Consider the following 13830-nt stretch of genomic DNA (forward strand, 5'->3'; position numbering starts at 1 on the left):
AGATCTTATGATATAAACATAAATTAACTGAGTTTTCTTATCAAGTTGTTAATGTTCTTTGTCATTTTAGTCGCTGCTATACTTGGACAATTATAGTTTCCATCATAACTACTTAAATGTGAGAAAGACTAACAAGAAACAATGAAGAAGAACAGGACAAAGGATCCAGTTTTAGAAGAAGCTTTAGCATCTTAGTGAATTTGTCGAATAATTAATTTAAAGTTTGGTAAGAAAAGTAGTAGAGTCAATTCATATACTTATATGCAATAGCTATCATATAATTAAAGGCTAAACAGCTAAATCAAGTAGCTATGTAACTTTAATTTAATGCTAAATTTTAGAAGAGAGGAATGTTAAAAGTTGTGTGTTTATCCGGTGCAGTTTCCTCATCAAGCTATTACTGTGATCAGTGATTATGGACCTAATTGTTGCCGTGTGTGTACAGGTTATTTGATTTTGAAGTGGATGTTGCTACCGTAAAACATTCGTCTGGCATTTATGTTATTTCTTGTGGATCATGTGTGGTGGAATAGGCTTGTGTGAAGCAGTGGTTGCGTTGTGAAAGATGTATCTTCAAATGCTGACAATTTGAAACAAAGCAGACTATGGTTGCCATAGATCAGTGGAATTGCAATAGATAGAAATAGCTCTCCTCCAACTCCACTCAGATGGAGAAAAGTGGCATACGGAAGAATGCAACTTGGTTTTGATGACAACCACATGAATGATTCTTTTCTTGAACATATGGCTATGAATGTCAATGTAGTTAAACGGGACATGATAAAGGTGATGCAAGACTCGGTTTCCATCTCACAATATCTATGCATTGTTGCTCTCGTTGTGTTAGTTTGGATCTACACACTTAGAGATCGAGAATTTGCATGCTACTTTCTATATGTTATATGACAATTTTCATATCAATGAGAGTTTTATTGTTGTACACTTTTATGTTGGTTTTCTAAGTGAATTACTCGACATAATATAATTTATCAATTTTGAAGCCTGCTAAAGGAACAAGTTAATTCAGTAGGCATCTATCTGTGAATGTTTATTAAACATGCACTATAGTTACAAGTTCTGTTGTTTCAGCTTTATTAGAACGACCATACACTTCGCAGGGTCAAAGCCATTAGCACATCAATTTCATGTTCATAGCTATCCATGAAGATGTACTTAAAAGAGCACTGAGATGGTGTAAATTTAATCTTGATGCACAGTCATATGCGCATGGGGAATTCATATGTCTCGAAGACAAGCAAGTTAAAAACTGAAATTGTATACAAAAAATTCAACTTCTGACAATATTAGTTAACATTATGATGAACCAATTGAAAGCTAACAAAAATAGGGAATTTAATTTATTAGAACAAATTATGAAAGATTCAAAGCAAAAGTATTCAATTCAGGCTCGGAAGAGGGAGATTAGAATAAGTTACAAATGACATAAATATGAATTCAATACAATAAAATTAGTTTACAGTGAAGAAATACAAAAAAAAAAAAAAAAAAAAAAAAAAGCAAAAACAATTAACAAGATGCTTCTGTTAGCATCTCCAAAAAGTTGTGTAAATCTTCAAGAGCATGGTATATGTGGAGTTTACATCTTCCAAAATTTAACTGCTTTTGAAGTATGGCCTATTGCTCTTCGAAAATCTTGAACAACATATTAAGAGAACACCATCTAGAGGTAGCTCTTCACAAATTGTGGCCAAAACCTGCCAAGATAAAGCACAATGAATGATAATTTATAACAACACAAAAGTATAAACTAATAAAATACAGACAATAAAGTTTTTTTATTTTTTTATTTTTGATGAGCCATAGATCACTTGACATGTGCACCTCATTGGAAGCTAGGCTTTACGGATTACAGTCAAATCCCACAATCTTATTTCCAACCTCTTGATTGAAAACCAAGGATCATACCATCCAATTCACTACTTGAGTTTATCTCCTTTCTAGATAAAAATATAGTATATATCTATTTTGAACACTATCAATAACACGGCATTATTGGCTCAACTCAACACCTCAAAACCTCCCTAAATGTTTCAATACTGTATGATAGAAATATTGACAATTCTTGAGCTTGTCTACAATACAGGCAAACCACTGAAAATTCTCCTAAATCATTGGAAAGGAAAGATGAATATTGAAGAGAGACTTAAATACAATGTAATTGTAGACCTGTCCAAAAATTCAAAAAGAGGCCAATTCCTTCTCTCCCTAACCCAAAATATGAATAATTAACTACAGACCTGTCCAAAAACGAATGAAATTTATAAAGAAGAAATACATGACTTAGAAATATATGACTTCCAAATCTTGCGAACCAAACATAAACCGACTTACTACTGCACTAAAATATGAAAAACCAAGAACAACAAGTCTTTCATAGTTAACAAGCGCACATAAGATCAATGGGCTAAGTGTCATCAGCCATTGCTTTGTGTTTTGAGTTTTAGAACTCTCTATGCATTAAATTAAGTACTTAACATTAGAGTTTTAAAATAAGGGAACTGTAACACACCAGACTTTCAAAATTGGATTATTTGTGAATTTAAAAATGAGATTTAATGCAAGTTGGTGAATATAAAAACCCATATTAGTATTGCTGAGTGAAAAGCTACTAGATCCATCAAATAGTACATGATTTGCAATACTATTGAAAATATTAAGAAGTAACCAGTTCCACTATAGTCATGTCTTCAAGCAATACAAAATGGACATAATTGTGGGAAAATACAATTTTTATATATTTTCAAAGTACTCAAAATAGTTCTCAAGATTCATTGTCCCCCACTGTTGAGGAAGGCTAGTTAATATATTTTAACTAAATATCAAAGAAGAATCCCTCATCTCAGATACCAGAGCAGTGCCAAAATAAGCAGTTCGAGTTGGATAGACACAGTTGTACAATATTCAATTGTCCTCCACCTATGCCACTTCCAGACGGTTCTCTCCCTCACACGTCATCTTTCGTCTCTGTTTACGTGTCTTTGCCATTCGATGAAGCTCACTCCATCATGGTGGCTGGTTTTAACTCGTCCTCCCCTATCATTGGTTTTTGTTTCGTTGGTCATTGTCGATGGTTGCCATTCAGTTGCTCAAGCTCTTTCACAAACAAAGAACAAAGCCGCAACTTTTTGTTTACTCTTTTTTTTTTTTTTTTTAATTCAATGTCAACTGTTGAGGACACGTGTTAAACATCCAATGAATCTTCCAATAGAAGCTTCGCTCCATACCCCGAGAAAGATAATTAAAATTTAAAACTTTACAACTCTACATAAAGTTACTATGTTACCTTTTAGCAGACAAAAATCACTGATAAAGAATGATGGAAGGTACCCGTTTGTCGTTTTCAAACTATTTGGGTACCACATTGTCTTTACGGCAAACCTTAGGTGGGTGCAGTCGTTCGGCCAGCTTCTTTATATAATTGAGTTGGTTCAATCATGTAAATGTAAGCTAAGAAAAGGTGGTAAATAAAGGAGAGAATATTTCGTATTCAAGCTCTTTACCTTAAAGGCCCAGCCAAGTAAAAAGAAAAAGAAAAAATAAAATGGAACAATTATTTTTATATATTGAGAAATAATGGAACGCTAACTATGCGACAGCAACTAGGATTTGAGTCCGAATAAATATAAACAAACCAGAATAATTTAGAAAAACGAATGGTTCACAAATCCAGAACTGCACATTAGATATAGATTAGGCAAGTCATAACAGCAATAGTTTCACTGCACTAAATCAAGTTAAAAGTTTTCACAAGTTTTTAATGAAGTCATCACATGTGAAAGTAGTCTCCATAAACAATACAGGCAAGTGCATATATAATCATTTCGTAAGCAAAATTCCTAAGGCACTGGCTGAGCTTCAGTGCCTTCTACCACACCAGAGAGTACCGTATCATCAGCACACCAGTTGCTTAGCTGCAGAAAACAGGAAGAATAATTTGAGATTGATCGGTTACAAACCTTGATAAACAGCAAATGACATGAACGAGAACTATTAGAGCACTTTTACTTTCACAAATGTTCGTTGCAATTTGGTCAAAAGAGAATTTACTTTTTTTCCTAATACCTGAGTTCCAAACAATTAAGAACCTTATGGGATATAATATACTGATTCATCCCATCTTTCCGCAACCAATTCAAAAATTCCCAAGGAACCATGGTAATTACCTAAAGGCATCCCTTGCCAAACTTGAAATCTCATTCAATAGGCAATTTAAAAAGTCAACATGTATGGACCACTGTGTACCGCCACAAACAAGACCAAGATACCCATTGTATGATAGAAAAGAACTCATGCTTCAATGATAAAAGGAACAGGAAATGCATTTATTTGTCTTGGAGTTTGAATAAACTAAGAAAACTATCCATAATTTTTTTAAAAACACAGCAAATATGTGATATATCATCATAACAAATAAAGCTATGCACAACATAATGCCAAAGGCTATAAGCATAAACAAATTTGAATACTTTTCCACCTTAAATTTCTTGTAAGTGCGCCATATGGTGCACCTTGATGATGGCCTTTTGCTTAGTAGTATGCCAATATTCAGCTTACAAATTCAAGATCAAACTACATAAATATAGCTTCAAATCAAATTGGAAGGATGTTCATTGTGATTAAGAAAGCTAGCATACATTCTAGCATTATAACAGATATTCACAATTTGTAATACCAAAAAAGATTGAAATTCACATTTCAAATTGTATAAAAGATTGAAATTCACATTTCAAATTGTATTTTCTCCCCCTTTTTTTTTTTTATTTTGGAAATCTCTTGACCTTTCCTACATGTTCGGTGAGCTCTCATTGTATTATTACAAAAGATCTTAAAGTTTATTAATTGCAAACAGGAGGTCAGACAATCTCAAGAAGGAAAATATCATTCCACAGAAAATTCTATAATAAACCAGCTAAACTGCCTCATTTATAGGGCAGAGAGAAGAGCCAAATAACACTTAACCACTTGGGGCTTGTCTTGGTCATATTAAACCGGAGCTGAACTCAACTTTAAGTCAAAGTCAAGCCAAAAACAACATGGGTTTAACTAAGAAACTCAGAGAAAGCTCCGTTTGACAACTGCACAAGCTTAAATGGCAGACAATAATGACTAATGTCCATCTTCTGTCGGTTTATTATCATGAATTCCTAAACTTATAACCCCTTTAAAGCCAAAAATTAACTGATGGGACCAATCATGCGGACCTGTCACTGGCAGAAAGATATTGGATGGTGGACTGCCAAACAACAGAGGATAGGACAAAAATCAAGAAAGAAAACATAGTTGCAGAGCAAACTCAGTTTTCAAGAAGGTAGCATTCTTGATCCTCTCTAGGGCACCAAGCCAAAAAATAAAGTGCTCAAGCTTGCCAAGGTAATATCATATCCATAATCCGGCTTGGTTGAGTTATGAAGCCCAAAGTATCTCTCAACTTTTGCAGGAGACAGCTTAATATGGTTTAGAAGCTACTCAAGCACAACAACTAAAGTAACTAAAATTTACATGTCTCTAATTTCTAACCATTCAAAATTCAAAAGTTAACTGATACAAAGAACCATATCTGCCATAGAAAATGCAACAAGTAGTGGAGATATATTTACATGTTACCTATATTTAAGTTTAAAATGTCAATTACCAATCCACCGTTTCAACCAGTCTTGTTTCAGTAAATGATGAAAAAGGAAGCTCACTAGATTATTTCTCAAATAATTCTTCATTAGTGTCCCATATCCTTTTGATTAAGGTTAGTTACTAACCTATTGTAATAATAACATTTCCTAAAACCACTTTATCTGAACAATTTATATCCAGCACTTCAACATGAACCATTTGTGGCCAGTACAAAGTACAAACTCTCCCTTCCATAAAGAGCTCTCTCACATGTAACCACTCTAAGGAAATTTCACAAGCTTCCCTCTTTCTTTGAATAGAATTTCTCAAGCTGTTTAACAATTCATTCTCTGATTCTTCCTCTAAGACAATCATTTCCAACAACTGATTCAAATCCAGCTTACAGTTACAAAAGAACTCAAATTCTTTGGACACTCTTTCGTCCTCAACCTCTAACAGTTCCCCCAAAACAATTGTTAGTCAATGTGAGTAGCTGTGTGTGTGTGTGTGTGTGTTTTCTTTCCTTTATATTTTTATTTTATTTATTTAAAGGAGGAACACAAACAGCCTCTTCACATCTGTTAATGCATTTCCGCAACACCAACACAAACAAATGTGATTGAAAATTGCATGCATTAATGACTTTGAAACTTCATCACAATCCCATACCAGCACTTGTAATTTCAATGAAAATCAATGATTAGATTTACAGAAATACAACAACTAGAAACCCTAGGACACAAATCTACTAAGTTGATGTCAGTCATAGAGAAATCCTAGAAAATTCCAAATCATGTTAGTTAAATATCAGTCCAAAAAGAAACAGCTTCTTGTCCTACACTGCGAAACTTCAAATAACTAATTACTTTAAACCAAACCCTCCACCGAAAAGCAAAATCATCAAAGAAAAAACAAAAAATGGACAATCAAAAATAAAATTTGAAACAACAAAAAAATGCACAAAAATCCAAAACAAAAGGCACGCAGAACGATCGCTATAAAAAAAACATACCCTAGCTTTGGCCATCAAGATTAGTTTGGCCAGCGCTCCCTCCACTCCCATAAGAGCCGTCGTCTCCAGTACCCGCTGTCTGCCACACGGACTGCCAAGCCTGACTGGGCGGCTGAACATAAACTCCAGTAGGATCAACAGCGGGCCGACCAATCATCATCCCTCCAGGCCCAGCAGCACCCGTGGGCTGGCCCATGGGCGGATAATAATATGGCACTCCACTGGCGGTGGTCCCCACCATCCCTCCCAATCCGGCAGCCTCATCCTTAATCTCATCTCTAGGCACGATATCGACCAAGAAATCAAAAATATCAGTCCTAGTAATGGCCGCAGCGATGTCGTTTTTCTGTAAAGTCCTTCGTTTGTTTTCTTCAGCGTGAAGCCAGGAGCGAATAGTGAGCTCCAAAATGAAAAGCTCGCAAGCCTTGGCAAACAAAATAGGGGCTTCAGCGGAGATCATGCGAACGTCCTCATCGGCTTTCATGATTTTCTTGATGCGAGCAAGAGGGAGCTGGTGGTTCTTGAAATCGTTGACTTGTTCGATTTCTTGACGCTGGTAAGACCAAAACATTTGGAGCTGCTGATGCTGCTGTTGAAGGAGATGGTGAAAAGGCGCGCCAGCAGCAGCAGCAGCAGAGGAAGGAGGTTGGGGTTGTGGGTATGAGGAGGATTGACCTTGCTGGGTATTCTCCATTGGATTTTGATTATGATTATGATTAAGATTTTTGATGATGATGAATGGATGATCGTGGATTGGTGATGTTTGTTTGATGATTTAAATGTGGACAGATGTGAGTTTGTTCGATCGGATGTGGGAGATGTGTTTGCAGGAGGTAGAGATGAAGGAAGGAATGGACGGTTGGGATTTTGTTTGGGAGAAAGAGGATGGGATAAGGTACAAGCGTGAGGAGAGTTGTTATTTTGTATTTAACTAATAAGATTTTTAGATTCTCTTCTCGACGTTTCTCTGTTCAGTTTGTCTTTAATCTATTTATTGTCTTTTTCAAGTTTAAGTTTGTTAGTTTTTATTATTGTTTTTCTTAGTTTTTTTTTTCATTTTCTAAATGGTATAGCTTATCTTAAATTATAATTACAAAAAATACAGTTATTTTAAGGGAAACCACTTTATTTTAAACAAATATTTGACCAGGGAACACTCCTTAAAGTTGTTGATTTCTTTAAATAAATTTATTTAAACTAATATTCCTCACCTTCAAACATACATACTACAAATGCATGTACCACAATTTCACAGGTTGAATTATGCTTGTACCTACTTTATTTTTTAGAATTGTATGTATGCCCACTTCCCTTCTTCACTTATAAAACCTCCTTAATTCAATCATAATCATAAATATATAACTTGTTTGTATTGATCCACATTGTTAACTCAAGTCTTAAAACAATTTTCCACTAATAAAATAATAACAACTTTATATTTATAAAGTATAGGTTAATAATAACGAGGGAATATGTTCCTCTCTCACAAGGTTTTCAATTTCCCTCAAATATATTTGTTCTCCAATGATCATTAATAAATTCCCAGCCAAAAGCCATTTTTTTATTAATGCTATGCCAATGATATCTTTCTATAAGTTGACCAAATCTACAGTCAAATATTTAGCAATATTGCAGTCAATCCAGCAGTGCTTAAAAATTATTTCTCTTTATACCACATATTTAAAGAGAAATACACTTCAGCAGCAAGGCTGAATATTAGATGGAACTACATCCAAAGTTTCCAATGAGGTCGAGAACAAGGATTGCAAAAGTAATCTGTGCATCAAAATTTTGAATATAAATTGCAGATACAGGGCACATCAACTTCACCAGCTATAGAAGATTTTTTACTTTAAGAGGGTGTCTAAAAACCATAAAAATAATAATAACTCCTCTTTCAAATAAGGGACTTTTCTTATATGCCATGGAGATTTAAATTACCATTAACCAAACAAGTCTAATTTACCCTCCAACCCTGTCTTTGCAAAAACAGAACTGCTAAGATTAGCATTGTGTTTGATTTCAATAAGTATTCTCTTCTTCGGTTAGCCCATATACTCAAAAAAGCTGAATTGGTAATAGTTCAATACCCTGAATCTTTCCTGATTTCGCTATCGTCTCCGTTTGTACACCAACATCTTTTTTTCTTCCCTAATTTCCTTCCTTTCTGTATCAACTTTTTTATGCACATCTTCTGCAATGATTTTTTCCTTGGTTTTGCCATTCTTCACCAGCTCTTCTTCCTCGATATTTTTCACACACTCCGACGGATATTCTTCCTTACCTTTGCCTGTAGCTTCCATCTCTTCCAGGTGAGCTTCAGTTAACACTTGAAGAAGTTCCAAAGGTGTGGATGCAGGATCAAGTTCCAAGCAACCCTTAGGAGCATTATGGCCTTCATGACCTGCGAGCAAGTAAGAAGGAACTTGGTGAGAGAACCGAAACATCTCTACTCTTGGAATTCTTCTAGTTTTACTTTGCTCCAGAGGCTGGCGAAACACTGTCTTCAAACCAGGAACTTTAATGAGGGGCATAACAGTGATACCCGTCTTCTCATTGTAATCTTCTAGCACTTCCACCATGTCATATTTGTGTATGACTTCGTCTGGAGTTTGCTCATTCCAATTAGTGGACCAGTTCCTGTACAGTGCCCAGACATCTCCCTTCCGAGGATATATTTGAATGGCCCCTCTTGTGCCTTTTGCCCATCTAACCTTATGTGAGAAAGAATTAAGAGAGTTATTGACTTCATACTTGCCTCTCCAAAACTCTCCACTAGTCTTGGGAAAGCCCGAAGCAACCCAATTTAATGGGGCCAGCTCGTTGTTGCTTTTGGAATTAAGCCAACTGATTCGCACTTTGAAGGGTTTCAATGATATCACTCTGTGAATCATAGCATAATAACGAGGCATCCCATCATCATCATCATAAACAGCCCAAACTTGGTTTTCACCAAATGATTTTTCTGTACGATCCTGGTCAAAATCATGAAAATCTGGATCCAGAACACTCATGGATGTTGGATCCATGTCCTTGTTACCAGGCTCAATATCAGACTTAGCAAGAGACGGCTTTTCAGCCTGAACACCGGTCTTGGTATCCAAGAGCTCCGAACATGCTTTTGCATCAGTTTCCAGACCATTCACATTATCTTTTTGCCTTTCTTTCTTCTCTTTGATCTCCTTACCAATACTCCTTGATTCATGTGATGTCTTTAACATCGACTCCATGCTCCATTCGTCAAGCTTTCTGCAAATCTCTTTCTTAGCTTTACCCATCAACATACTCCGAATATCTAGCTGTGACAACTCTCGACTACTATTAGATTTTTGGATTCCAGCAATTTTCATCTTTACTGTTTTGAAGATACCATTTTCAGAACCAGGCACGCCAACTCCCCCAATTCCGGAGGAAATTTGATTTGCCATCTCTCTTTCAATATTATTCAACCTATGTTCATCTTTGCGTCTTTTCTTTTTAGGCCTATCTACTTTTGTCACAGAACTGAAACCAGCAGAAGAGGACCCAGTAGATAAGCCAAAAACTCCTTTCTTCAGATCATGAGTCTTTACTTGGAATGCTTCCCCTCTCATGAAAGCTGTTGCTGCATCTTCACGACCTCGCTTTAGTTGTCCATGGGATAACTGAATCCCACTTGCAGCTTGACCAGCCAAAATAGATGGTGCTACTGCACAGCTGGCACTGCCAGAGTTCGAGAACGCACCTGATTGAAAGGCTTTCTTTAATAGGTCAACACCAGAAGAACTTGCTGAGCTCATTTTTGTAGCAGGAGCCGGTTTCCTCCCCAGACCGTATGAGTTTTCAATCACCGTAGTCTGACTAGAATTATGTTGCTGCACATAGCTAGCCCAGGGAGCAGAGGAAATACCACCATTCAAAGGTGGGGGTGTTGTCTCAATAGCCACAAAGGGCTGACGACAGTTGGGGCAAAGAAGATTGTGGTTGAGATAAGTTCTAAGGTACTCAAAATGCATTTTACAAGCATTGCAGGTAGTCCAAAAGGTATTAGGTTTAGGTCGAAAATGAGGAGAGGGGTGCTTGGCAAAAGTAGCACACCTCTGATCTCTCACATTCAAATTAATATTGTTGGAGACATTACAGAAACCATTCTCACCAGCAGGCACTGATGATGATGATTTCACATTTGAAACTTGAGCATACCTCTTTTGGTCATAGGCAATTCTCTTGGTTTTATCAGATAACAAACTCCAGGCTTCAGATAATATTTGAAAAGCGCCTTCTGCACCTACTGATTTGTTTTTATCAGGATGGAGAACTAAAGCAAGTTTTCTGTAATGCTTGCGGATTGTGTCATCATCAGCCAATGGTCCTACACCAAGGACCCCGTACCAATCGACTACTCCGTTAATTCTTTCACCAAAAGAAATATGCACATCCAGTGCTGCTAAAAATTGAGGGAGACCATCAAGCTCAGGATACAACTTTTGGGCCTTTAAAGCAACCCTTTTTGCTCCATAAATGTCATTCTCTGCAAACTTCTTCTCTGCCAGCTCTTTGGCCCTCATGGCCTCGTCTTTATTGCAAGACATTTTTACTATATTTTTCAGTCTTTGCTTATCTGAGTCGGCTAGGATATCAACAAAAACTCAGCCAGCAGAATCTTGATCTACATGCCGGTAATAGCACTGAATTATTAAGGAGCTGCCTTCAATTGTACAAGCCCTAATACGGCAACATAATAAAGGATATGAGCAAAGAAGGAATGAAGAAGTGAAGTTTACACCGAAAAATACGGCCATAATTATTCGTACACAACAAATATAAACAACTATGATCATACAGAATAACTAATACAATAATAGCAGCAGTATTAAATGCTTCTTGAGATCTATCAATTGAAGATTTTCTATTAAATGATCCAATCGAAAGCGTGGGAAAGTTTTTATGAGATTCAAGAAATTTGCATACCGAACTTCCAAAAATGGCATCACAGACTTGAAAATACACAATTGTTTATAAATACATGTAAATATACATACTATTCAATGCTTTTTGAGATGCGTCTATTGAATATTTTCTATAGAAAGATCCAATGGAAAAAGCGCGGGAAAGTTTTATGAAATTCAACAAATTTGAGTACCGAACTTCCAAAATGAGCATAACGGACTTGAAATACAAAACTGTTTAAGAAACGCAATTTCCATACTATTGAATGCTTCTCTGAGATTCATCTATAGAAGATTTTCTATTAAATGATCCAATGGAAAGCGCGGGAAAGTTTTTAGTACCGAACTTTCAAAATAAAACATAACAAGCTTGAAAATAGAAAATTGTTTAAAAAACATATGTAAAATTCCACCCACATTGTTCCACAACAATCATGAAACATACCAATAGCAGATGATAAAACAAATATATCAGTTATCTGTATGTCTAATGGAAAAACATTCACAAAATGAAGAATCTCAAAATCTCATGACAAGTTATCATTCATATGACAGGCAAAAGACATTTCAGTTCTTCATCTTTTTCATGCTTTCTCAGCAACAAAACACACAATTCTCTTTGCTCATTATAACTATAATACTCAGTCATCATACAATTCAGATAAATAAACAATCCAAAGTAGACAAACCACAACCCAATTCAAAATTGAATTAAAAAAAAAAAAAGAAAGAGCAAAGAGAAATGGAGGTGACAAACACCCGCTTCTCTGTTTCACTTGAGTTTTGGCAGAATTTACCGGAAACAATAAACCAGTAATCTTATATTAGCTTTCACATTCGAGTAACTCTTTTTAATGATTTTGACTAAAACCCTAAAAATTAAAAGGTCTCTATCACCAGTTAACAATCTCAGATAGTACTATGCGACCCAACTAGGATTTGAGTCCGAATAAATATAAACAACCAGAATAATTTAGAAAAACGAATGGTTCACAAATCCAGAACTGCACATTAGATATAGATTAGGCAAGTCATAACAGCAATAGTTTCACTGCACTAAATCAAGTTAAAAGTTTCACACAGTTTTTAATGAAGTCATCACATGTGAAAGTAGTCTCCATAACAATACAGGCAAGTGCATATATAATCATTTCGTAAGCAAAATTCCTAAGGCACTGGCTGAGCTTCAGTGCCTTCTCACCACACCAGAGAGTACCGTATCATCAGCACACCAGTGCTTAGCTGCAGAAACAGGAGAATAATTTGAGATTGATCGGTTACAAACCTTGATAAACAAACAATGACAACGAAACTATTAGAGCTTTTACTTTCACAAATGTTTCGTTGCAATTTGGTCAAAGAGAATTTACTTTTTTTCCTAATCACCTGAGTTCCAAAAATTAAGAACCTTATGGGATATAATATACGATTCATCCCATCTTCTCGCAACCAATTCAAAATTCCCAAGGAACCATGGTAATTACCTAAAGGCATCCTTGCCAAACTTGAAATCTCATTCAATGGCAATTTAAAAGTCAACATGAGGGACCACTGGTACCGCCAAACAAGACCAAGAACCCATTGTAGATAGAAAGAACTCATTGCTTCAATGATAAAAGGAACAGGAAATGCTTTTATTTTTCTTGGAGTTTGAATAAACTAGAAAACTATCCTAATTTTTTAAAAACACAGCAAATATGTGATATATCATCATAAACAAATAGCTATGCACAACATAATGCCAAAGGCTATAAGCATAACAAATTGAATACTTTTCCACCTTAAATTTCTTGTAAGTGCGCCATATGGTGCACCTTGATGATGGCCTTTGCTTATGTAGTAGCCAATATTCAGCTTACAAATTCAGATCAACTACTAAATATAGCTTCAAATCAAATTGGAAGGATGTTCATTGTGATTAACAAGCTAGCATACATTCTAGCATTATAACAGATATTCACATTTGTAATACCAAAAAAGATTGAAATTTCACATTTCAAATTGTATTTTCTCCCCTTTTTTTTTTTATTTTGGAAATCTCTTGACCTTTCCTACATGTTCGGTGAGCTCTCATTGTATTATTACAAAAGATCTTAAAGTTTATTAATTGCAAACAGGAGGTCAGACAATCTCAAGAAGGAAAATATCATTCCACAGAAAATATAATAAACCCTAAACTGCCTCATTTATAGGGCGAGAGAAAGAGCCAAATAACACTTACACTTGGGGCTTGTCTTGGTCATATTAAACGAGCTGAACTCA

General features: G+C 35.6%; 2 protein-coding genes across 2 annotated transcripts; both read right to left on the reverse strand.

The window, feature by feature from the left end:
• Positions 1 to 3725: 3725 nt before the first annotated feature.
• LOC116106818 (nuclear transcription factor Y subunit C-1-like) lies at positions 3726 to 7334 on the reverse strand. Its single transcript, XM_031393135.1, has 2 exons — positions 6641 to 7334; positions 3726 to 3932 (listed from the first exon to the last, which is right to left on the reverse strand). The coding sequence occupies exon 1, from the start codon at positions 7332 to 7334 to the stop codon at positions 6642 to 6644; it is 693 nt and encodes a 230-aa protein (XP_031248995.1). The 3' UTR covers positions 3726 to 3932; position 6641.
• Positions 7335 to 8395: 1061 nt separating this feature from the next.
• LOC116106902 lies at positions 8396 to 11600 on the reverse strand. The gene has a single exon (XM_031393210.1). It carries the CDS (start codon positions 11209 to 11211, stop codon positions 8752 to 8754), a length of 2460 nt encoding a protein of 819 aa, XP_031249070.1. The 5' UTR covers positions 11212 to 11600; the 3' UTR covers positions 8396 to 8751.
• Between the last annotated feature and the right edge of the window lie 2230 nt (positions 11601 to 13830).

Source organism: Pistacia vera, unplaced genomic scaffold, assembly GCF_008641045.1.
Source record: "Pistacia vera cultivar Batoury unplaced genomic scaffold, PisVer_v2 Contig524, whole genome shotgun sequence".
Lineage (NCBI taxonomy): Eukaryota > Viridiplantae > Streptophyta > Magnoliopsida > Sapindales > Anacardiaceae > Pistacia > Pistacia vera.